This window comes from Chlorocebus sabaeus, chromosome 20, assembly GCF_047675955.1.
Source record: "Chlorocebus sabaeus isolate Y175 chromosome 20, mChlSab1.0.hap1, whole genome shotgun sequence".
Classification (NCBI taxonomy): Eukaryota; Metazoa; Chordata; class Mammalia; order Primates; family Cercopithecidae; genus Chlorocebus; species Chlorocebus sabaeus.
Genome location: NC_132923.1, coordinates 126,394,907 through 126,420,811, shown reverse-complemented (window position 1 = coordinate 126,420,811; position 25,905 = coordinate 126,394,907). Strand labels below are relative to the sequence as shown.

The following is a 25,905-nucleotide window of genomic DNA, read 5'->3' as shown; positions in this document are numbered from 1 at the left end:
AGTTGCTATAGCTACGGCTGCGCCAGACGGACAGCTTGCAGGACCGAGGTGCAGGTGGGAGGAGCGGAAAACTCTGCGCGTGGGCGGGGAGCCCCGACCCTCGCCGGGGCCACGTCAATCTAGGTGCTCGGCGCTCTACTGATCCGGCCCCCGGGAGTGGGCGGGCACGTTTGCCTCGGATGGTCTAACAGGCGTCGGAGAGAGCCAATGGCGTGGCTCACAGCTCCACCCCTTCTATTCGATTGGCCGGCGCCGAAAAGCCGGGCGTGAGCGCCGCAGCCTCTGGAGGGAGCCGCAGCGGGTCTCTCACTCACTCGCTCTCCGCGCTTCCCCGCTCTTCGGTTCTGCTCTGTCCGCCGCCATGGCCCAGTGAGTGACTCGCCAGGCGCAGCTGGGCTCGGCCTCAGCGGGCGGGGAACTTTTTGGGGGTCGAGATCTCCCTCGTTCTCTCCGACGCCTCCCATCCTGGAGGTCGCCTGAGCTCATTTGGGGTTCTGGGACCCTCGTCCTGCGGCGTCTCGGGCCCGGAGCTCTTTCCCTGCGGGCCCGGCCCCCTTCTCTTGGCCGCGCCGGCTCGGGGCGGGGCGGGTCCCTTCGACGGCCAGGGAGGAGGCGCGGCCAGGCCTCGCCGAGTCTGCAGGGACACCTGCGGGACGCGTGCCAGCCGGAGCCGGGCGCGAGGGCGGGGCTGGGGGCCGCCTGCCCGGCGGAGGCTCTGCAGCTTGCGCGCCCGGCTTCGGGGGGCCCCAGAGGCGCGGAGGAAAGTGCAAACTCCCACTCACGGCCAAACGGGGAAGGACCGGGCTCCTGGGTTTCAGCGCGTCGAGCGGCGCTGACTCTTTCCTTTGTTCTCTTTCTGCCCCTCCAGAGCTGACATCGCGCTGATCGGATTGGCCGTCATGGGCCAGAACTTAATTCTGAACATGAATGACCATGGCTTTGTGGTAAGCCGCGCGGGCGCATTGTCTTCTCTTTGGTTCCCGGGCTAAGAGGCCGGCGATGGGTCTGGGAGCTCACGTGTCTCCTGGCCGTGCTTTGCGAATGCACTCTGTTGCTGCTCATGTCTTTTTGTATGGAAAGGAGAAGCACCCTGTAGGCTTGTGCGGGCCGATCTCGACCTTAGTCCGGCGGAGTGTGCCTGTGGGTCCGTGAGGTTCACAGCCCGAATGAACGGATTAGTGTCTAGTAGAGACGAAGGGTGCGGGAGGAGAACCCCTGCTGGCTGTGTAGAGCTCTAACCTGATTGCCTGATGAGATCTGGGGAGAGTGAAAATTTTTCTTCTAAATGCTAAAGTGGCTTAGACGCCAGGATGATCAGTAGCAACAGACAGAGCCTGTTGAACCAGCCGGTTCCTGGATTTGATTTTGAGTCCTAACAGCTTGGTTGTGGATTCTACCTGATACGCCGGGGGTAGTTGGTCTTCGCCTCGGTTTTCTGCCAGTTTCATTCTACTGAGGTGACATAACTTTACAGTGAGCCTCCCACAGCTTGGGGAGGAAAAGGCAAAGGCAGATCTGACCTCCCCAGAACTTGGGCTGAATGGAAAGGTCATTGTTACTTGGGCCACAGTCTGAAGGTCTTATGTGTCCTGGATCTCCTACTCAGGCCTTTTGTCCTTCTAGGTCTGTGCTTTTAATAGGACTGTCTCCAAAGTTGATGATTTCTTGGCCAATGAGGCAAAGGGAACCAAAGTGGTGGGTGCTCAGTCCCTGAAAGAGATGGTCTCCAAGCTGAAGAAGCCCCGGCGGATCATCCTCCTTGTGAAGGCTGGGCAAGCTGTGGATGATTTCATCGAAAAATTGGTGAGGCCAGCTCTGCTCTCAGCTGCTACCACGATAACAGCTGGTTTTGGTTTCTTCCTTTCTCCTGTTAACTCCAGAGATTTTTTTTTTTCCAATTTCTGCAAAATTCTGACCAAATAATTGCTTAACTGTCGCAGTGTTGGTTAACTTTTTTTTTTTTTTTTTTTTTTTGGAGACGGAGTCTTGCTCTGTCGCCCGCGCTGGAGTGCAGTGGCCGGATCTCAGCTCACTGCAAGCTCCGCCTCCCGGGTATACGCCATTCTCCTGCCTCAGCCTCCTGAGTAGCTGGGACTACAGGCGCCCGCCACTTCGCCCGGCTAGTTTTTTGTGTTTTTAGTAGAGACGGGGTTTCACCGTGTTAGCCAGGATGGTCTCGATCTCCTGACCTCGTGATCCGCCCATCTCGGCCTCCCAAAGTGCTGGGATTACAGGCTTGAGCCACCGCGCCCGGCCAGTGTTGGTTAACTTGATCGGCACTTATGAAATAACTTTGTGCTTTGGTGGTAGTAATTCTGAGAATACTAACAGACATTTCAATAAAAATTCATTAAGGCAGGGCACAGTGGCTCAGGCCTGTAATCCCAGCACTTTGGGAGGCTGGTTCAGATGGATCACTTGAGCCCAGGAGTTCGAGACCAGCCTGGGCAACATGGTGAAACCCTGTCTTTACATAAAATAAACAAAATTAGCTGGGTATGGTGGTGCAAGCTTGTGACCCCAGGTTCAAGACCAGCCTGGCCAGCATGGTGAAACCCCATCTCTACTAAAAATATAAAAATTAGCTGGGTGTTGGGGTGTACACCTGTAATCCCAGTTACTCGGAAGGCTGAAGAATGAGAATCACTTGAACCTGGGAGGCAGAGGTTACAGTGACCTGAGATCGTGCCACTCCAGTCTGGGCAACAGAGAGAGACTCTGTCTCAAAAAAAATGAAAATAAAATCAAGATCTTCTTAGGGAATCCTAGGGAACTGGATGCTTATTTTTGTACCAAACAATTTATTGGCTTTAGCAGGTGTATCTTTTTTGGGAAAAAAAAAATGTAGGGGAACCAGTGAAAATAATGTATTTAGATACCCCAAAATAATTCTGTAGTAACAGCTCTGAAAAAACCCAGGCACTACCCATTTAGAAGAAATGTTTTGCTGTAAGCAGTGCAGTGATACCTCAGGGGATGCTGAGCATTCCTTTTCTAGAGGAGTGACTCCTTTTTTAGAGGAGTGACTCCTTTTCTAGAGGAGTGATTCCTTTTCTAGAGGAGTGGCATCAACGGTGAGGTTGTTTCCACAGGAAGAAGGATTAGTAACCAGTATGCCACTGTTTTTCAAACAAATGACCTAGAAAGGAAGAACACTGAGTTTAAGAAAAGGACATAGTAAATTTTTTGTGTGGCAAGCTACCTGTGCTCAGTTTTAGACAGAGAAAACTGAAAAATGGTAGATTATTCTTCAGTATAGGAAAATAGTAAGTAATGTTAACTGGAGCCTTGTAGGGGGAAGATTGAGTAATAAATAATAAAGCCCAGCCTGGTTGGTGTGCTGTAGGTAGATATTCATGTTCAAGGCTCTGTCTCTTCCTGATCTCTGAACTGTGGTCATAAAATCATTCATTCATACACTAAAACATTTGATATGTATTTACTGAATCCCCACTGTCTTCTAGACACAGACATTATAGTTAGTGTTTAATCTATTTACTTACTTAAAAATAGAAACGGGGTCTTGCTATGGTGTCCAGGCTGGTCTCAAACTCCTGGGCTCAAGCGATTGGCCTGCCTCAACCACCCAAAGTGTTGGGATTACAGGTGTGAGCCATTGAGCCCGGTCAGCCCTAAACTTTTAAATAGAGTCCAACTCTAGCCACAGAGAGGATTATTGAAGATTAGATAGGCTGGGTGCATTGGCCCCCTGCCAAGCCAGGAGGATCTTTTGATTTTGAGCCCAGGAGTTTGAGACCAGCCTGGGCAATGTGGTGAGACTCCATCTCTACAAAAAAAATTTTTAAACTAGCTGGGCATTGTGGTTCAAGGAGTTCAAAGTTGCAATGAGTCATATTCACACGACTGCAGGAGTTCAGGGTTTCAGTGAGCCATGTTCGCATTTCTGCATTTCAAGCTGGGCAACAGAATGAGACTCTTTTTAGACTATGTTTATTTGGAATAAATTTTTGTTTTAATTTGCCAAGGTATGTTTCATTTCTGGTCCGTCTTAATGCTGGTGTCTGGTTACAGGTACCATTGTTGGACACTGGTGACATCATCATTGATGGAGGAAATTCTGAATATAGGGACACCACAGTAAGTGTTCTTCAGTCCAGATTCTCCCAGGTTCTGAGAACATTAAAAAAAAAGTATCAGCATTGCATATGTGACAGTAGGGTGAACTGCCCTGTGGTACTGATTTTTGTGAGATTGCTACTGATATAATAGTTCTCAGCCTTTTTTTCTGTTAAGACACTTGGGGGCTGGGCACGGTGGCTCATGCCTGTAATCCCAGCCCTTTGGGAGGCCGAGGTGGGTGGACCACGAGGTCGAGAGATCGAGACCATCCTGGCTAACACGGTGAAAACCCGTCTCTACTAAAAATACAAAACATTAGCCTGGCATGGTGGCACGCTACTAGGAAGGCTGAGGCAGGAGAATTGCTTGAACCCAGGAGGCAGAAGGTGCAGTGAGCCGAGTTCGTGCCACTGCACTCCAGCCTGGGCAACAGAGTGAGACTCCATCTGAAAAAAAAAGAAAGACACACTTGGTGGGTGAGAATCTCAGTCACACATTCATCTCAGAGGATGAATACTCAGATACAGTGGGCCGAGAATTATGTTTTAACTCCTCCCCTTCCCCTTCCAAGTAATCCATGATATGTCAGTCTCTAACTGGTTTAGAACCACTCCTCTAATAGTATCAAACGCTGAGGGAAGTCCTGTGTGCTCTGAAGTACTGAGTGGCATTAAGTTGTATTAAACCTACTCTTAATTGAGTCTTATTCAAGGTCTTTTCCAGTAAAATGCCAATGTGTGTTTGGCTTAATTATTTCACTTTGGGGAAGAGGTATGTATCTTGAATGTCCATAGTTGTGTTGTTTTGTTTTAACTTCTACACATAGGGGATTAACTTTTCTGAGTCATCAGTTATTCCTAGATTCTTGGGTCATTTCCTGTCAAATGTAGGCTCTCCATACCTATCTTATACTTCCTCTCAGTTATAAGGGAAACATGTTTTGGGAGCATAATGAAACATGGAAGCATAATGAAATTATTTTTCTGTCCTTCAGAGACGGTGCCGAGACCTCAAGGCCAAGGGAATTTTATTTGTGGGGAGCGGGGTCAGTGGTGGAGAGGAAGGGGCCCGGTATGGCCCATCGCTCATGCCAGGAGGGAATAAAGAAGCATGGTGAGTGCCATCAGCACTGTATCCATCTCTGTACAAGGGCGCTACACTTTGAGAACAAATAAGCCAGGAGCAGTTCTGCCACCCTGATCTCTGTGGTGCCCTGAGGGTGAGACCTAGGAGATGCCGGCAATTTCTTTTATCGCTTTGATATAATATATGTGCACAATCCTCTTTTGCCTTTTTTCTTCTGTTATTTCTATCAAGACTGATACCTGAAGTTCTAAATAGGCTTTCTTTTTTCTTGCCCAGGCAGGAGTGCAGTGGTGAGATCTTAGCTCACTGCAACCCCCGTCTCCTGGGCTCAAGCAATTCTTATTCCTCAGCCTCCCAAGTAACTGGGACTGCAGGCTCATGCCACCATGCCCGGTTAATTTTTTGCCTTTTAGTAGAGACAGGGTTTCACCATGTTACCCTGGGTGGTCTCGAACTCCTGACCTTAGGCGATCTGCCTGCCTTGGCCTCCCAAAGTGCAGGGATTACAGGTGTGAGCCACCATGCTCGGCCTCTAAACAGGCTTTAAGGAAGCAGTTTAGATACTGTTCTGTGCAATGTCCAGATGTAGGAATAAGGTCTGCCTCTTTTTGCTGATATGTAGCCCAAAAGTAACTTTATGTAATAATCATGAGTAACAGGCTGGGCATAGTGGCCCATGCCTATAATCCCAGCACTTTGGGAAGCTGAGGTGGGAGGATCATTTGAGCCCAGGAGTTGAAGACTAGCCTGGACAACATAGAGAGATCTTGTTTCTACAAAAAAAAAAAAAAAAAAAAAAATTTTTTTTTTTTTTTTTTTGGAGTCTCACTCTGTTGCCCAGCCTGGAGTGCAGTGGCGCGATCTCGGCTCACTGCAAGCTCCACCTCCCGGGTTCATGCCATTCTGCTGCCTCAGCCTTCTGAGTAGCTGGGACTACAGGCGCCCACTACCACGCCCGGCTAACTTTTTGTATTTTCGGTAGTGATGGGATTTCGCCATGTTAGCCAGGATGGTCTTGATCTCCTGACCTCGTGATCCGCCCGCCTCGGCCTCCCAAAGTGCTGGGATTACAGGCGTGAGCCACCACGCCTGGCCAACAGAAAATTTTTTAATTAAAACATATAAATTGGCCCGGCATGCTGGCTCACGCCTGTAATCCCAGCACTTTGGGAGGCTGAGGCGGGCAGATCACCAGGTCAGGAGACCTAGACGATCCTGGCCAACATGGTGAAACCCCGTCTCTACTTAAAATACAAAAATTAGCCGGGCATGGTGGCGTGCACCTGTAGTCCCAGCTACTTGGGAGGCTGAGGCAGGAGAATTGCTCGAACCTAGGAGGCAGAGGTTAGTGAGCTGAGATTGCGCCACTGCACTTCACCCTGGCGACAGAGCAAGACTCAGTCTCAAAAAGAAAACAAAGCAAAAAAATAATAATTATATATATATGTGTGTGTGTGCGTGTGTGTATATGTATATGTATATATATAATTGTGGGTAATCCGCTTGCCCCAGCCTCCCAAAGTGCTGGGATTACAGGCGTGAGCCACCACGCCTGGCCTGCAATATGATTCTTTAAGCCTGGGCACGGTGGCTCATGCCTGTAATCCCAGCACTTTGGGAGACTAAGACGGGAGGATCAGTTGAGGTCAGGAGTTCAAGACCAGCCTGGCCAACATCGTGAAACCCTGTCTCTACTAATAATACAAAAATTAGCCGGGCATGGTGGGGGGCCCCTGTAATCCCAGCTACCCGGGAGGGTAAGGCATGAGAATCACTTGAACCTGGGAGGCGGAGGTTGCAGTGAGCTGAGATAACACTACTGCACTCCATCATGGGTGACAGAGTGAGACTCGGTCTTAGTAAAAAAGAAAAAATGATTCTTTAAATTACCTTTCTGGTGAATGAGTCTGGGGATTCTCTTCAGTGTGTTATTAATAAAACACAGTAGTAGAGAGACCTTCCTGCTTCTCAAAAGTTTAAACAGCTGTGTGTGCAGTGGCTTGCACCTGTAGTGCCAGCTATTCAGGAGACTGAGATGTCAGAAGTGCTTGAGACCAGGTGTTCAAGGCCAGCCTGGACGACATAGTGGGACCCTGTTTCTTAAGAAAAAAAAGGTTTGAAAATACCTCAAAGCACCTGCACAGTGAACAGTTAGAAGGGCAACCAACAGACAATGCACATAAAAGTATTTGACATACGGAGTGCTCCAGTTGTTTCCATCAGTTCTCTTTCCTCATACTGTGCTGGCAGAAGTACAAATGGCACCTTTACCTGAAGGACACTGTAAAAGTTCAGTAAAGCTCTGCAGTTTCCAGTGTAGCTGTCTTCATCCCTAATCCTAAATGTTAACTTTGCAACCCTGTAAGATTTCATGTCTGCACCAAGAACTTTTTGTGAGGAAGCCCTGACTGGCCAATAGGGAGCAGAACAGCGAGGGAAAGCCTCAGGAGTAATATATCCCCGTGCTGAGCTGTGGAAGGAGTGAACAGCGGCCTTTCTCTGAATAGTAATGTAGCTCTCAAAAACGCTGTCTGGTTCTTAATCCAAATGTTCAGAACCATTCTGTGCCTGGCAGCACACATCCAGACAAGTAAAAGAGGGTCTCTTCACTTTTTAAAAGCCATTATAAGGAGAAATCAAGAAAAGGGAAAAAATTAAAAGAGGATCTCTAAAGGAACTTTGGTATTGCTTGCTGTTTGAAATCATACCATCTGCTGCTGCTGCAATAGAAGTTTCTGAGCCAGGTGTGATGGCTCATGCCTGTCATCTCAGTGACTCGAGGCTGAAGTGGAAGGAGTGCTGGAGCCCAGGAGTTCAAGACCAGCCACATCAACATAGGGAGACTCCGTCTCTGCAACAATAACAAAAAATTTGCCAGGCATGGTTGCTCATGCCTATGGTCCCAGCACTTTGGGAAGCTGAAGTGTGAGGATTGCTTGAGGCCAGGAGCTCAACACCAACCTGGGCAACATAGCAAGATCCTGTCCCTACAAAAAATTAGCTGACTGTGATGGCACACACCTGTAGCCCCACCTACTTGGGAGGCTGAGGCAGGAGGATCATCTAAGTCCAGGAGTTTGAGGCTGCAGGGAGCCGTGATTGCACCACTGCAGTCCAGCCTGGGCAACAGAGTGAGACCCTGTCTCTAAGAAGACATTTCTTCTGGTGCTTTGGTGATGCTTCTGCTCAGCCTTTCTGTCGTCTCAGTCTGATAGTCCAGTCTCTGCTTTGAGAGTCCACCAGGATCTGGAGAAGGGTGCCAGTTTTAGTCAAGGGTCTGAAGTTTAGCTTGAGAACTTAGCACATTCATTATGTTGTTTTTTTTTTTTTTTTTTTTTTTTTTGAGACGGAGTCTCGATCTGTCGCCCAGGCTGGAGTGCAGTGGTGCCATCTCGACTCACTGCAACCTCCACATCCCAGGTTCACTGCATTCTCCTGCTGAGTAGCTGGGACTACAGGCATCTGTCACAATACCCGGCTAATTTTTTGTGTTTTTGGTAGAGACGGGGTTTCACCATGTTAGCCAGGATGGTCTCGATCTCCTGACCTCGTGATCCGCCCGCCTCAGCCTCCCAAAGTGCTGGGATTACAGGCGTGAGCCACTGTGCCCGGCCCATTCATTATCTTTTTGTGGGCACTTCCACCTCCCATTAGAAACAAAAAGATGGGCCTGGTGCGGTGGTGGCTTATGCCTGTAATCCTAGCACTTTGGGTATCCATGGTGGGTGGATCACTTGAGCTCAGGAGTTTGAGACCAATCTGGGCAACATGGCAAAACCCCATCTCTACAAAATCCAAAAAAATTAGCTGGGCGTGGTGTCATATACCTGTAGTCTCAGCTACTTAGAGGGCTGAAGCAGGAAGATCACTTGAACCTGGGAGGTTGAGGAGGCTGCAGCAAGCTGAGATCATACCACTGCACTCCAGCCTGGGTGACAAAAAGACACCCTGTCTCAAAAAAAAAAAAAAAAAAAAAAACGGAAAAGATGGGGGTTGGTGTCTATGGGTATGTAATTGGGCTCTCAGCCTATCTCTTCTCATTAGCTGAACTGCACTGTTTCTTTCCACAGGCCCCACATCAAGACCATCTTCCAAGGCATTGCTGCAAAAGTAGGAACTGGAGAACCCTGCTGTGACTGGGCAAGTTCTGGGCTACTCTTTAAAGCCAGTTGGCAACACGAGCATGTCTAAGTGATGAAGTGCACAGAGAAAGGCCACCATGGTCTCCTAGTGGTTAGCTTGGTGACATAAATGTCTCAATCTTTGATTGCTAGCATAGCCAACACCTAGAATGCATGCCTGCTGTTCACATCTTTGTATCTTAACTGACTGTTCATAGCCTTGAGGTTGATATTAAAAGCAGCCTTCTGTAATTCATCTAAAAGATGGATCCCTTAAAAAGGATTAGGATGAAGTGAAGTAAGATTTTTTTTTGAGCCATATTATTTCACGGCCAAAGGAAAGAATGTCAGAATCAAAAGTGGCGTTTGCTTGCATGGGTGAAAGGAAGAGGACTGAATATACTGTTGCCGTGTCAAATGTCCTGGCCATGAATGTGAAAAATTCCCCTTCCTATACTGTGGGATTCAGGCATTCTGTGCTTGAACAAAGTCACTTGTGGACTTGGACCCTTACTGAATGGGAAGGAGTCCTAGCCTAGTTCATAGTGCAGTGGCACCATCTCGGCTCACTGCAACCTCCGCCTCCCAGGCTCAAGTGATCGTCCTACCTCAATCTCCTGAGTAGCTGGGACTGCAGGTGCATGCCACCACGCCTTTCCAATTTTTGTAGAGATGGGGTTTCACCATGTCGCCCAGGCTGGTCTCGAACTCCTGTACTCTCAAGTCATCTGCCTGCCTTGGCCTCCCAAAGTGCTGAGGTTACAGGGATGAGCCACCATGCCCGGCCTCATGTTGCTGTTAAAGTAAACTTTATCTCATTTGTAGTTCAACCCATGCTGTGGAAGGAAAAAAATAGGCTTAGGAAACCCGAGTGTCAATTCTGGCTTTCTGTTAACTGTGACATCAGGCAAGCCATGTCCCTTCATGGACCTCAGTTTCCTTATCTATAAGATACGGGGTTGGACTACATGATCTCCAAGCTCTCTTTAGCTCCTGATTCCCTTTAATTCTATATCAGCAATTTTAATGCTAATTTTCAATTTTATTTTATATGAGATGAACAGTGAGGTTGAAACAAGGACTCAGGTCTCTGAGGAATCCAGGAAGCCTCCCTCCTAGGCCTGCCAGTGCTTGGTGGCTTTGGCTACAGCAGCTCACCTGTCCTTACCTTTTCACCAGTGGTTGGCCATTGAGCTCAGTCAGAATCTGCTTAGGGTAGAAAGAGGCTGGTGCTGAGACTGACGTAAAGGGCTGAGTAATCTTCTCATTAGTATGAAGGATTGGAAAGGGACTTCTGTTCCCTGACAGTAGATGACCGTGGTAAAAGGCCGGGCGCAGTGGCTCATGCTTGTGATCCAGCATTTTGGGAGGATCCCTTGAGACCAGGAGTCAAGACTGCAGTGAGCAGTGATCATACCACTGCACTCCAGCCTGGGTAACAGAGTGAGACCCTGTCTCTCAAACAAAAACAAAAAGATCACTGCAGTAAAAGCGAGTGGTAGCAACTTCTTCTTTTTTTTTTTTTTTGAAACAGAGTCTTGCTCTGTCATCCAGGCTGGAGTGCAGTGGCGTAATCTCAGCTCACTGCAACTTCCGCCTCCCAGGTTCAAGTGATTCTTAGGCCTCAGCCTCCAGTGTAGCTGGGATGATAGGCATGTGTATTTTTGGTAGAGATGGGGTTTCACCATGTTGCCCAGGCTGGTCTTGAACTCCTGACTTCAAGTAATTGGCCACCTCGGCCTCCCAAAGTGTTGGGATTATAGGTGTGAGCCATCGCACGCAGCCTGCAATTTCTTTTTATATACACACACTTAGGACAAAGTCATGAAGAGAAGCACTGTCCTTGCTTCTACGTGTGTTGATCAAGCAGGTGCTCCTTAGTTCATGGCTGAAGTGGCAGGAAGGGTAAGGTAAAGTAAGATATTAGTAGCCATGTTACTGCATGACCAGAGTGTCAAAATCAGAAGTCGGCGGGGGCAGCAATAGAAACATGGACAAGGCCAGGCGTGGTGGCTCCTGCCTGGAATCCCAGCACTGTGAGAGACTGAGGTGGGTGGATCACCTGAGGTCAGCAGTTTGAGACCAGCCTGGCCAACATGGTGAAACCCCACCTCTACAAAAATACAAGAATTAGCCGAGTGTGGTGGTGTGCTCCTGTAATCCCAGCTCATCGGGAGGCTGAGGCGTTAGAATTGCGTGAACCCAGGAGGCAGAGGTTGTGGTGAGCCAAGATCACACTGCCACACTCCACACTCCAGCCTGGGCAACAGAGTGAGACTCCGTCTCAAAAAAAAGAGAAACATGGACAGTGGAGTCCTGATGTAAGCGTCAGTTGTATTGGTCCAGGTGCTGACAACCAGGAGAGAGACTGCCCATGTCATCCAAACACCTGGCCTCCTGGGCAGGCGGCTCCCTGTCATGGAGCTGGGTGTAGATGACTGAGAGCCTGATGCCATGAACTGTTTGGCTCTCATCACTCCCTTCGTTCCAGTTCCTTGATAACTAAATAATTTTCAGATAATCTGGCTTCCCAGTTGCTTGTCTGTAGGGACAGACTCTGTTGACCAGACTAACATTTGTAACCATGAAGATCCATAGTTAAGGTTTTCATCCTACATTCATAAGCTGGTATTCTGATCTTATATATCTTGCCAGCTTATCAATAAAGATCTGGTCAATGATGGGGCCTTGGAAGGATTCCTTTCTGGGCTTACAAGGTTGAAACCTTGGATCTAGGGTCATTTTACTTTTCGGTAGCCATTAGAAACAACTACATTTATATTTTGAAAAAACAAAAGTGATTTAATTAGCCAGTATATTTTAACCTCTAGTTGCTAGAAAAGTGGTAACTTTGGGAAAAAAGAGGACTTTTTTTCCTATGGGTAGGGGCTGGGAAGGCGGGGAGTTGCTTTGAATGATGAGAAAGACTAGAAAATACAGGCTAGAGAGCCATAGGTATTGAGAGTGAATTCAGGGACTTTGAGGAACCTTGAGAAGAATGAGTCTAGAATTAGTGTTAAATAATACTGTTCTGGATTGAAGCTTGTATTGAATTGCTATATGATTCTTGTATCAAAAATACTATATTCATTTTATACTTGTTATTTTTTGTGTGGAGAGGTAGCCTTGCCAGGGACGTTGGCGTCAAAGCTGATGTGGACTTCTCTGGTGTGTCGCCTGTCTCTCTGAAGGCCTCTTGGTGCTTGTCCTGACAGGTGGGAGATGAGGGAGCAGGCCACTTCGTAAAGATGGTGCACAACGGGATAGAGTATGGGGACATGCAGCTGATCTGTGAGGCATACCACCTGATGAAAGACGTGCTGGGCATGGCGCAGGACGAGATGGCCCAGGTGAGACCCCGGCACTGCCTCTGTGTCCATTCTGCAGGGAGTGCTCACTTTGCCATGGACGCTGAATCTTTTCTTCATTCCTATCCCCTTGGCTATTCTGGTGGCCTGCATGGATTCAGCCTAATTTAAGGGAAACTGTTAGTAATAGGGCTATACACTATGCTAGTTAGTCACTAAGCAGAAAGTCTCCACAGAGTCTGGGTGGTTATCATCGCCACCGTTTAGCGTAACTGACCTGGTGTCAGGCACTGTGTCACTCCACATACCTGTCTCATTTACTCCACAGTTGTCCCACATGGCAGGTGCAGCAGCAGCTTTCTTTTCTCATCCAGTTGGGGTTGGCATTTTGATAGTTAATCCAAAAAGTCAGTCCAAGTAGGGGCGCCAAAGCATTTCCGCCAACATTTTATTATGAAAACATCCAAACATGCAGCACAGAAGTTGAGAGTTTTACAGTGAACACCTGGACGCACACCGCCTCCTTTCTCCCGCCCACAGCTTCCTGTACGAGCCTTATCAGTGTCTGTCCACCCCCCACTAATTTCATCTCAGTTTTTGGATACATTCAAAGTAAACTGCAGGTATCCATACTTTTGTTTTCCCTAAATACTTTAGATGAATGTATCTTTATCATGAGGTAAACACAGATTTTAACTGAAAACACAGGAGAGGACCTTCATTCACCCATCATTTTTTGTAGGGCCAAGGCCTTCTCGTTAAGTATGGTTGGCTGATGAGCTTTCTAGTCATGTCTTACCATCTAGAATTTCTAGTTTCAGTTATTTCCAATGGGAAATGATTTTTTTTTTTTTTTTTTTTTTTTGAGACGGGGTCTCGCTCTGTCGCCCAGGCTGGAGTGCAGTGGCACGATCTTGGCTTACTGCAAGCTCCGCCTCCCGGGTTCACGCCATTCTCCTGCCTCAGCCTCCCGAGTAGCTGGGACTACAGGCGCCCGCCACCTCGCCCGGCTAGTTTTTGGTATTTTTTTTAGTAGAGACGGGGTTTCACCGGTTAGTCAGGATGGTCTCGATCTCCTGACCTCGTGATCCGCCCGTCTCGGCCTCCCAAAGTGCTGGGATTACAGGCTTGAGCCACCGCGCCCGGCCGGGAAATGATTTTACAGACACTAGCAAGGCATACAGGATAGAAGCTTTCCAGGTTTTTTGTTGATTTCCTCCTAGTTTTTTATTCGTGTCATCCTCACTTATTTTGACTATTGTTTGTTCCACTGGCTTGCTGTTAATTGTTCTGAAACATTACCTTAGTTTTCTTTCACAGAAAAAGCGCTTTTCTTTTTGTGTTCATTTTTAATTGGTGTATATAATATTTAATGTGTTTGCTTAGCAAACACATGAGTGCTTTACTATATGCCAGGCATGATTCTAAATGCTGGGGATATACTAGTGAAGAAAGCAAAGTGCCTGCCCTCCCGGAGCTGGGAAGACAGAGAGAAATAAACAAACAATATCAAACTAGTTAGCGATGACTGTGAGAGTGAAGAGTAAAGTGGGACGAGATCGGGTGATTGCAGAAGGCTTCTGGGGAGGCGACCGCACAGAGACATAAGTGAAGTGAGGAGCCCTTGGCCTGAGGAGACAACACTTCTGGTGGCCAGAAATTCAGCATAACCAGGTTCAGAACAAACACAGCTGACTCTGGGTTAGCATAAAACTCAACCAGCAGGAGCAGAAGTCCCCAGGCAGATGCGAGCAGAGCCTGCTGGCAACCATGAGCATTGGTCAGCATGGACATTGGACAAGGGGCTTCCTTGCACGGCCCTCATTCCTCTAACATGGTTCTCTCCTGTGTTTTGCACGTAGGCCTTTGAGGATTGGAATAAGACAGAGCTAGACTCATTCCTGATTGAAATCACAGCCAATATACTCAAGTTCCAAGACACCGATGGCAAACACCTGCTGCCAAAGATCAGGGACAGCGCGGGGCAGAAGGGCACGGGGAAGTGGACCGCCATCTCCGCCCTGGAGTACGGCGTACCCGTCACCCTCATTGGTAATGTTATGCTTTTCACTTGGGCCCTTTCGTCCACTATTCTGATCTTGATATCTGGAGGACTGATACAGACTGGTCTTTAGAGAATCTCTTCAGCCCTCTTCAGCTTTCAGAGTGCCTTTTGCTCTTTCTTGTGTTGAAGAAACTGACAGTGTGAGAGAGGCTGATACTGCTTTTGATTCTCTTCTTTGTAGTTCTTATCTTATTCATACAAATGGTGAGGTAAATTCAGAAGTGACTGTCCTTCGTATCCAGTTTTATCTTTGGAATATTTTAGCATTAGTATGTAATTGTAGTCAGTGATCTAAGATCTTATTTATGAGGCAGGTAACTTCAGTGAAATTTTTCATAGAAAAGTTCATCAATAACAGGGTCAGGCACAGTGGTTCACGCCTGTAATCTCAGCACTTTGGGAGACCGAGGCAGGTGGATCACAAGGTCAGGAGATTGAGACCATCCTGGCTAACACGATGAAACCCCGTCTCTATTAAAAATACAAAAAATTAGCTGGGTGTGGTGGCAGGCGCCTGTAGTCCCAGCTACTCGGGAGGCTGAGGCAGGAGAATCACTTGAACCCAGGAGGCAGAGGTTGCAGTGAGCCGAGATGGCACCACTGCACTCCAGCCTAGGCGACAGAGCGAGACGCTATCTCAGAAAAAAAGAAAAATTAGCCAGGCATGGTGGCAGGTGCCTATAATCCCAGCTACTCAGTAGGTTGAGGCATGAGAATCCCTTGAACCCAGGAGGCAGAGGTTGCAGTGAGCAGAAATCGTGCCACTGCACTCCAGCCTGGGCATCAGAATGACACTCCATCCCCCTGCCAAAAAAAGTTTATGAATAACATAGGCTTATGTACTCAGAAATTATTAAAATTTTCCTTTTTTCCCCCCAGATATTAAAAAAATAAAAATTACCTATCCATTTGAGTCCTTGTTGTTTTGCTAAGTTCCTTCCCCTTCCTCTTTTAGAAGAAAGCCACTATCCTGAAGTTGGTCTGTATCCTGCCCACTTGTTTTTATCTTACATTAATGAGCTAAGCATCAAACTCAGAAAGATAAGGAAATAAAATAAATAAACAGAAAACAAGAGGGGATTAACAGTATCAAAATCTTGGCAGTGGGTGGGGGGGTTTGGTTTTTTTGTGTGTATATGTTTGTTTTTTGAGACAGAGTCTTGCTTTGTCGCCCAGGCTGGAGTTCAGTGGCACGATCTTGGCTCACTGCAACCTCCGCCTCTCAGGTTCAAGTGATTCTCCTGCCTCAGCCTCCCGAGTAGCTGGGATTACAGGCATGCGCTACCATGCCTGGCTAATTTTTGTATATTATTAGTGGAGATGGGGTTTCACCATATTGGTCAGGCTGGTCTCGAACTAACCTCAGGGGATCTGCCTGCCTCGGCTTCCCAAAGTGCTGGGATTGCAGGCATGATTCACCGTGCCCGGCAAAGTTGGTTCTTTAAGAGTAAAATACATAGACTTCTGGCAGGAATGAAAAGGGAGAATGAAAGATGCCTCTCGTGGTTAATGAAAGGCTGATCTTTGCTTCTGGCAGAATGTTCTCACTATATTAAACAGAATTGGGCCAGGCACTGTGGCTCACGCCTGTAATCCCAGCACTTTGGGAGGCTGAGGTGGGTGGATCACGAGGTCAGGAGTTTGAGACCAGCCTGACCAACATGGTGAAACCCCATCTCTACTAAAAATACAAAAATTAGGTGGGCGTGGTGTTGCGCACCTATAATCCCAGCCAGTCAGGAGGCTGAGGCAGGAGAATCACTTGAACCCGGGAGGCGGAATTTGCAACGAGCCGAGATGGCACCACTGCACTCCAGCCTGGGCGACAGAGTGAGACTCCACCTCAAAAATAATAAAATGAAACAGAATTTTTCCTGTTTGCTCCTCTAGATACAGGTTGCCTTTCTCTCCCTAGACTCTTCTCACCTTTTGACCTCCCTGTTTATTGTGCCTCGCCTTATTGATGAACTGTGGTGTAAGGCAGAGTAAGGAGGGAAGTCGGTGGTTTCTACAGTTTGGTGCTGTGTAGGAGGAAGTTGACTGCTTTTAGCAGATCTGAGCCATAACATAGGTGAGGAGGGAGGGGCCGATAGCTAGGAGCACGGACTCAAGTATATGTGGATGAGAGCCGGGGCCAGAAGGGGAGGGGTATGTGGGGATGGCTGGGGGGCAGCCCAGATAACACTTTCAACACTGGGCAGCAGCGTCTACACAGGTGGTCTGTGTAGATCCCTGCATCTCACTTCCCGCAGGGCTGACCAGTGGCCAGAGGTGGGACTGGCCAGGCTTGGCCCAGCCAAGTCTGGGAGCAGAGGACACTGAGTGAGGGATCCCCCGGGCCACCCTCACTGGGCTGTGGCTCTCCTGACACCACAAGAGAGGTCCAGGAGCTCCTACTCTCCTCCTGTGGATCCATATACCCCTTCGCCCAGGGTGGCTGGGCCCACCCCCTGGCTGAGAGCCATCATTATTTGTGAACTAACAGGGAAGTCTTCCAGCTGCCCTCTTCCCCCTGTAACAGGAAGGGTTTGCCTCATCACCCGTTGCACCAGTCATCTTACAAAGCTTCCTTCTAGAAATGCTAAGTCATACTGTGTGTGCATTTGGGCCAGGAGAGAGGTAGCTGCTTTCGTGTGTTTTGAATAGGGTTAGCAATCTCACATAGCTGCTCCTCTTTCCTGAGAAATACAGTCCTCTGTTAGTTCCCCGAGACTTTACTTCATTTTGTCTGTGGGGGAAAAGTGGCTGAAGAGTCATAGATTCTAACAATAAATTGTCAGTTGAGCAAGTAGTCTTTTATAAGGCATACTTTCTGAAAATACTAAATGTCTTAATATTAAAGTACTACATTGACTTTTTAATTCAAATGAAGTAAAGTGGTGAAACTTTAATGACTACAGCTATACTGAAAACCGTAAAATATAAAAAAACCTAACTTTTTTTGAGAGCTGTCTGTAAATGTGACTTCTCAATGTAAAATCTTCAAAAAAAAAAAAAAAAAAATTAAGGTCCTCTAAATTGAATTTGAAATTTTACTCATGGACCAACACTGAGTATTCTACATAGCAGTGGTTTTTATTTTATTTTCCTGGTTTTAGAGACAGGGTCTCACTCTTGCCCAGCCTGGAGAGCAGTGGTGGGATCATGGCTCACTGTAGCCTTGAACTCCTGGGCTCAAGTGATCCTCCCACCTCAGCCTCCCAATGTGCTGGGATTACAGGTGTGAGCCACCACGCACAGCCATAACAATGGTTTTCATCTCTTCATTTTCCCTCAAAACTCCCTTTTGAATGTCACGTTAATCTTTGTGGTTGGATACTCGTATTTATTTATATTGGAAGATTGTCTTGGAGTTTTGGTTATCAAATTAACTGTTTAGAGCTTCTTATAAAAGTTCCTTCCGATCCATGTCAACTTTTGTGGCCTAAGGTTGAAAGTTTCAGCGCTTTGTATAAACAGACTTTCCTGCTCCATCTTTCATCTGGTTGCTATGTGAACTTTGGTAATTTTCATGCACGCCCGTGTGAAAAGACCACCAAACAGGCTTTGTGTGAGCAATAGAACTTTTTAATCACCTGGATGCAGGTGGGCTGAGTCTGAAAAGAGTCAGCGAAGGGAGAGTGGTGGGGCCGTTTTATAGGATTTGGGTGGGTAGTGGAGAATTACAGTCAAAGGGGGTTTTTCTCTTAAAGGCAGGGGCGGGGGTCACAAGGTGCTCAGTGGGGGAGCTTCTGAGCCAGGAGAAGGAATTTCACAAGGGTTAATCATTCCGTTACGGTGGGGCAGGAACAAATCACAATGGTGGAATGTCATCAGTGAAGGCAGGAACCGGCCATTTTCACTTCTTTTGTGATTCTTCACTTGCTTCAGGCCATCTGGATGTATTCGTGCAGGTCACAGGGATATGATGGCTTAGCTTGGGCTCAGAAGCCTGACAGTAATCTGTTTCCTCTTCCCGATCCCCCCTTGTAGGAGAAGCTGTCTTTGCTCGGTGCTTATCATCTCTGAAGGATGAGAGAATTCAAGCTAGCAAAAAGCTGAAGGGTCCCCAGAAGTTCCAGTTTGATGGTGATAAGAAATCATTCCTGGAGGACATTCGGAAGGTGGGACACAGTCCCTGGCAGTGGTCTTTGTTGGTCCCGTGGAAGGCAGTGGGGGTGGGGATTGTTGTGGGAGAACACGCGAGGCCACGGGATGCCAGGTGGAATGAAGTTCAACCTTCACTTGGATCTTGACTTACAGCTTTTTCCTAGAATCTTGTCCCTTCTGGGATCTCCACTGCTGATGAGAATAAGACTGGTAGACATGAGGCGGTCACTCTCCTAATGGCAATCCTAACAGGTCTCTGTGTCACTCTTCAGGCCCTCTACGCTTCCAAGATCATCTCTTATGCTCAAGGCTTTATGCTGCTAAGGCAGGCAGCTACCGAGTTTGGCTGGACCCTCAATTATGGTGGCATCGCCCTCATGTGGAGAGGGGGCTGCATCATCAGAAGGTAAGTGAGAGGCAGCCCAGGGTCCGACGGGAAGGATTCATGCTGCTGTGCAGAAGTGCGACCTTAGGACACTTAGCTTGAGCAGTTTCCAGGGGTGGGCAATTAGCCCCATCACTGACACAGGCAGCAAGATAGGGTTAGATTTCGTGGCTCCCTTCTTCACTGTACCTCAGTTGCTCTACCTAGATTGTCCACATTACACCTTTTTTTTAAGTAGTTCTGTGAGAACTGTCATGCCCTCTGGCCTTGCCTCTTGGGACTTTTGCTGTGTATTTTCATTGGAAATGTCAAATCATAGAAAATGTAGCATTCCTACACATGACGTTACATCATTCTCATGCTGGCTGAAGATTAATTTGATGAATCTGATTTTTCTGAAATAGATGATTCTGGTGATTCAGATGATTCTAATATTAGTTCTCTTTAGAAATAACTCCAAGAATAGTTTTTATATTTTATTTTCACATTGAAAATCAGTCAGATTTGCTTCAACCTCAAAAAGCGTGTTTAAGTAAAATTAAATGAGCGCTGGCAGGGAGCTGCGCTTTTTATCTAAACAGGAAAAGGGTTAACAGCTAGCTCGAAGAGATAAGAAATGTAACTTTGCACTTCACTAGGGTATACATCGGCTTCCAACTTACTTCCCTGTTAGAGTTAAGATTCATTGCTTTCGGCCTGGTGCGGTGGCTCACGCCTGTAATCCCAGCACTTTGGGAGGCTGAGGCAGGCGGATCACAAGGTCAGGAGATTGAGACCATCCGGTCTAACACGGTGAAACCCCATCTTTACAAAAAGTACAAAAATTAGCTGGGCGTAGTGGTGCGTACCTGTAATCCCAGCTACTTGGGAGGCTGAAGCAGGAGAATCACTTGAACCTGGGAGGCAGAGGTTGCAGTGAGCCGAGATCATGCCACTGCATTCCAGCCTGGTGACAGAGTGGGACTCTGTCAAAAAAAAAAAAAAGATTCATTGCTTTTTTCCCTCCTCGATTATTTCAGTGTATTCCTAGGAAAGATAAAGGACGCATTTGATCGAAACCCGGAACTTCAGAACCTCCTACTGGACGACTTCTTTAAGTCAGCTGTTGAAAACTGCCAGGTACGTAGCCTAGAGCTGGCGCCATGGTTACTCTACCTCCCTGGGGCCATCAGTTGTGTTTTTTTGTTTGTTTGTTTTTTTGAGACGGAGTCTTGCTCTGTCTCCCAGGCTGGAGTGCAGTGGCCCTGCAATCTCCACCTCCTGGGTTCAAGTGATTCTCCTGCCTCAGCCTCCTAAGTAGCTGGGATTACAGGCATGCCACCATTCCCGGCTAATTTTTTTTTTTTTTTGTATTTTTACTAGAGATGGAGTTTCACCATGTTGGTCAGGCTTGTGTTGAACTCCTGACCTCGTGATCCACCTGCCTCAGCCTCCCAAAGTGCTGGGATTACAGGCATGCACCACCGTGCCTGGCCTCACCATCAGTTTTTCATTTACCCACATTGATGTGAATAAAAATCTGTCAGCGTCACCAGGGGCAGATCACTAAGCTCTGGCCATGCGTTTTGTGCTCAGGACTCCTGGCGGCGAGCAGTCAGCACTGGGGTCCAGGCTGGCATTCCCATGCCCTGTTTTACTACCGCCCTCTCCTTCTATGATGGGTACAGACATGAGATGCTTCCAGCCAACCTCATCCAGGTAAGCCTGTGGAGCAGGGGTTAACCTGGCTGGCCGCTGGGGGACGTGTGCCATGGACTGTCCTGACCAACCTACTCTCGTTTCCTAGGCTCAGCGGGATTACTTCGGGGCTCACACCTACGAACTGTTGGCCAAACCAGGGCAGTTTATCCACACCAACTGGACAGGCCACGGTGGCAGTGTGTCATCCTCGTCATACAATGCCTGATCGTGCTGCTCCTGTCACCCTCCACGATTCCACAGACCAGGACATTCCATGTGCCTCATGGCACTGCCACCTGGCCCTTTGCCCTATTTTCTGTTCAGATCTTTTTTTAAAGTGTTGTTAGAGACTCCTGAGGAAGACACACAGTTTATTTGTAAAGTAGCTCTGTGAGAGCCACCGTGCCCTCTGCCCTTGCCTCTGGGGACTGAGCAGGAGCTGCTCATGTGCGTGAGAGTGGGAACCATCTCCTTGCAGCAGTGGCTTCCGCCAGCCCCATGTGCTGGTGCGGTTCCCATCACGCAGTCTGGAAGGATGTTTGTGCACTCGGATCCACTGGAACCTCTATCATGCGGCTGAATTCCCTTTTCCCTTTACTCAATAAAAGCTACATCAGACTGATGCTCTTTCTCCAGATTCTTAGTCTCGCCTCGGCCGCATGGAGCCATTATCCCCATTGGCAGAAAGATTTTTTCTTTAAAAACAAAGACAATAACAACAAGAAACACCACGTTTAGGATCATGCTTCACTCGGAGGAGGCAGGCGGGGAGGGCGCACCAGAGGCTGTAATACACTGGGCGTGTTCTCTTTCTCCAGTTGGGCAGTGGGTACGTGGATGTTCACTGGAACGTGCTTTTTCTTTCGTCTTTTTTTTTTTTTTTTTTTTTTTGCTCCTGGCAAGCTGTGCGTGACATTCTTTATGCCTTTTTGTATATCAAATACTTCATAATAAACTTTCTAGAGAATTACGCTTTAATGAATGGCTCAGCTTGGTCTGATTGATTTCCTTTCCCACACCTGTCTCTACGTGCTTTAAGTCAGGCCCAGGGATTCAGCGTGGGATTTTGAACAATCTAAGCCTGCTCCTTCAACTAGGCTTTTCACCTGTATCTTATTTACTCAGAAAAAATAAACCCTGCCAGCATACTGATATGGTTGTGTGGCCTGGGGCCAATGTAACTGTTTCCCTGGCACGGTTTGACTTCATGATGATTTCCCTGGAGTGCTAAGAAAGTCCTAAGAGTTGCCTAAGCGGAGCTGTGCCTCAACAGCTGGTGTCTACAGTATGACCTCTCACCTCTTAGGGCTAATGTGAAGGAGACAGTTTTCATTAAATCACCAACTTAAAAAAAAATTTTTTTTTTTTTTTTTTTTTTGAGATAGTCTTGCTCTGCCTCCCAGGCTGGAGTCCAGTGGTGCGATCTCGGCTCACTGCAAGCTCCACCTCCTGGGTTCACGCCATTCTCCCGCCTAAGCCTCCCGAGTAGCTGGGACTACAGGCGCCCGCCACCTCGCCCAGATAATTTTTTTGTATTTTTAGTAGAGACGGGGTTTCACCGTGTTAGCCATGATGGTCTCGGTCTCCTGACCTCGTGATCCGCCTGCCTGGGCCTCCCAAAGTATTGGGATTACAGGTGTGAGTCACCATATTTTAAAATTTTGTTTAGAGATGTGGTGTTGCTACAATGCCCAGGCTGATGTCAAACTCCTGGGCTCAAGCGATCCTCCTGCCTCGACCTCCCAAGGTGCTGGGATTACAGGCAGGAGCCACCGTGCCCGCTACCAACTTTTTAAACTCAGCCTAGATGTGAGTTCTTCGCTAGATCAGCCCCCACTCACCCCTACTGCCCTCCCTGTATGATTAAGAGAAGCCCAGTAGCCGGGATTGTTCTTTAAGGGTTGTGAAAGGCACTGCTCAGTGGGGATCTTTTGATCTGGCTCTGAGGGTGATGGATGGACGCTGCTGGAAGGGAGAGAGAACAGCAGGAGGTCAGAGACTAAGTGTCAAAGGGCCCATGATGTTTGAAATGGTAATGATCAGAAGGGAATCCACTCAGCCCCTTTCCACTTACCTTCCAAAAAGCTGTGAGTGGTGGAGTTTGGTTTCAAATTCAGCCCTCTTTGCTTACTAGCTATTAGACTTTGGGGAAATTATTTACTATCTGCTGTGTTCTCAGTTTTCTCATTTATAAAATGGGAAATAATAGCACCTGTGTCCTTGAGGCTATTCTGGGGTTTCACCAAGGGAAAATAGAACGGTGCCTGGCACATAGTAAATACCTACAGAAGTGGCAGCAAGGCTGGGTGCAGTGGCTCACACCTGTAATCCCAGCACTTTGGAAGGCTGAGGTGGGAGGACTGCTTAAGTCCAGGAGTTTGAGACCAGCCTGGGCAACACAGTGAGACCCCCATCTCTACAAAAAATAAAAATTAGCTGGGCGCAGTGGTGCACACCTATGATCCCAGTCACCTGGCAGGCTGAGGTGCGAGGATCGCTTGAGCCCAGGAGATCCAGGTTGCAGAGACCCATGATCACACCACTGTACTCCAGCCTAGGTGATAAAGCAAAACTGTCTCAAAAAAAAAAAAAAAAAAGTTGGCAGCAATTACTACCATTGAGTGTGCCTGACCCCTGGACCCCTGGACCCCTGGAGCAGTGGTGGGTTTTTTAAACTGGGTCTTGCTCTTGCCCAGGCTGGAGTGCAGTGATTCAATCACTGCTCACTGCAACTTTGAACTCCCCGAATTCAGGTGGTCCTCCTGTCTCAGCCTCCCAAGTAGCTGGGTCTACAGGCATGTGCCACCACGTCCCACTCATGTTTTGTATTTTTTGTAGAGACAAGGTCTGGCCATGTTGCCTAGGCTGGTCTCGAACTCCTGGGCTCAAGTGATGCTGCACCCACCTCGGCCTCCCAAAGTGCTGGGATTTCAGGCATGAGCCACGGCGCCCGGCCAGCAGTGGTGTTTCTACAGACAGAAACCAGATGTTACTTCTTAGCACCAGTGATGAATTTGCTTTGCACCCCAGTCTTCAAAAGGTTTCTGGTGGGGGTGCCTCTGTGTGCTACACAGCAGGTGTAGAGGTTAAGAAAGGTCAGAGCTTCTCAACCTAACCTGCTTGCAACTCCCCCACTCCCACCCCACCACCCCACTGAGATTTGAAAAAATACAGATTCTGATTCAGCAGAATCCTGAAAATGGCTCTTCGTGGGGTGCAGCCCCATGTTCTGCATTTCTCTTTTTTTTGAGACAAGGTCTCGTTCTGTGGCCCAGGCTGGAGTGCAGTGGCACTATCACGGCTCATTGCAGCCTCAACCTCCCGGGCTCAGGTGATCCTCCTAACTCAGCCTCCTGGCTAGCTGGGACTCTGTGTGCACACCGCCACGCCTGGCTAATTTCTAAACTTTTTGTAGAGATGGGCTCTCCCTATGTTGCCCAGGCTGATCAACTCCTGGGCTCAAGCGATCCTCCGGCCTCAGCCTCCCAAGTGCTGAGACCACAGGCAGGAACCACCATGCCTGGGCCTGGGCTCCAACCTTGGCTCCGCCACAAATTCAGTCTTACTTCACAAGTTAGTTGACCTCTGTGTGTATCTTCTCATCTATATAAAAGGGATGATGATAACACCCCTCACAGAGCCATCTTCAGGATGAAACACAAGGCACTTGCACCAGAGCCGGCCACACAGTGAGCACCGTGTAAGGTTCACTGTTTATTACCTGCCTCCTGAAGGGAGCTTGCCAGACAATTCTGAGTGTGGAAGGAGGTGGAAAGATGAAATGTGCACACCGACAGGTCAGTCTCAGCTCACTACAACCTCCGCCTCCCAGGCAAGCGATTCTCTTGCCTCAGCCTCCCGAGAGCTGAGATTACAGGCGCACGCCACCATGCCTGGCTAATTTTTGTATTTTTAGTAGAGACGGGGTTTCACCATGTTGGCCAGGCTGGTCACAAACTCCTGACCTCAGGTGATCTGCCCACCTCAGCCTCCCAAAGTGCTGGGAATACAGGCGTGAGCCACCACGCCTGGCCAAGATTGATTTTTGTATTGACATTTTACAGTGCAGTTTTTTTTTTTTTTTTTTTGAGATGGAGTTTCGCTCTTGTTGCCCAGGCTGGAGTGCAATGTACGATCTCAGCTCACCGCAACCATCGTCTCCCAGGTTCAAGCGATTCTCCTGCCTCAGCCTCCCCAGTAGTTGGGATTACAGACATGCAGCACCACTCCCGGCTTTTTTCTTTTTGCATTTTTGTAGAGACGGGGTTTCTCCATTTTGGTCAGGCTGGTCTCGAACTCCTGACCTCAGGTGATCCACCTGCCTCGGTTTCCCAAAGTGCTGGGATTAACAGGCATGAGTGAGCCACCGCGCCCGGCCAATTACAGTGCAATTTTAAGAAAAATAAATAATTGCTATTAAACTTAATATTTAATAGCAGATGAAAAGGATGAAAGAAACCCACAAAGGTCTTTGTCTTATTTATGGTGAGGGCAGTGGATAAAGCGGAAGCTCAGAAACCAGCTTGCTCATAATCAAATCTTGGCTCTACCACTTCCCGGTAGTTTAGCCTCAGGCAGAGTTCTTTCACCCGTTTCCTCATGTAAAATGGGGCTAACAGCACCTACTTTTGAGGGCAGATGAGATATTAAATGAGTGCCTAGAGCGAGGACAGGTGCAAAGTGCTCAGTGTCACAGCAACATTGCCAGCGGGCATCCCTGGCCTTGTTTCACGCTGTAGTGCAACACTGACACCTAGTGGTCAGATTATAGGGCTACTTCTTCAGCAAGAAAGTGTTTCAACCAAATATTAGTATATGCTTTTTTCATTATTATTATTTTTTTTAGAGACAGTGTCTCCCTCTGTCACCCAGGCTGGAACGCAGTGGTGCAATCATGGCTCACTGTAGCCTTGAACTGGGCTCAAGTGATCCTCCTGCCTTGGTCCCCCTAAGTGTTGGGATTACAGGCTTGAACCACCACACCCAGCTCCATTTTCTGTAATGAATACCTCAGTCCTCAACCTATTTCTCAGACCCTTTTTTTTTTTTGACACAGAGTCTTGCTCTGTCACCCAGGCTGGAGTGCAATGA

The 25,905-nt window shown here is 48.0% G+C and overlaps 1 protein-coding gene across 1 annotated transcript; it reads left to right on the top strand.

The window, feature by feature from the left end:
• Window positions 1–246: 246 nt before the first annotated feature.
• Window positions 247–21,436, top strand: PGD (phosphogluconate dehydrogenase). Its single transcript, XM_037985045.2, has 13 exons — window positions 247–369; window positions 869–944; window positions 1,624–1,803; window positions 4,033–4,098; window positions 5,075–5,193; window positions 9,237–9,306; window positions 12,503–12,637; window positions 14,458–14,647; window positions 18,633–18,763; window positions 19,022–19,155; window positions 20,154–20,253; window positions 20,710–20,832; window positions 20,921–21,436. The coding sequence occupies exons 1-13, from the start codon at window positions 362–364 to the stop codon at window positions 21,038–21,040; spliced, it is 1,452 nt and encodes a 483-aa protein (XP_037840973.1). The 5' UTR covers window positions 247–361; the 3' UTR covers window positions 21,041–21,436.
• The last annotated feature ends 4,469 nt before the right edge of the window (window positions 21,437–25,905 follow it).

What these genes read in the sequence shown, in the direction of transcription:
- PGD (XM_037985045.2), top strand. An exon ending in TGAATGACCATGGCTTTGTG is followed by an intron (nt 945 to 1,623) that starts GTAAGCCGCGCG and finishes TTGTCCTTCTAG; the next exon opens with GTCTGTGCTTTTAATAGGAC. An exon ending in GGAGGGAATAAAGAAGCATG is followed by an intron (nt 5,194 to 9,236) that starts GTGAGTGCCATC and finishes TTCTTTCCACAG; the next exon opens with GCCCCACATCAAGACCATCT.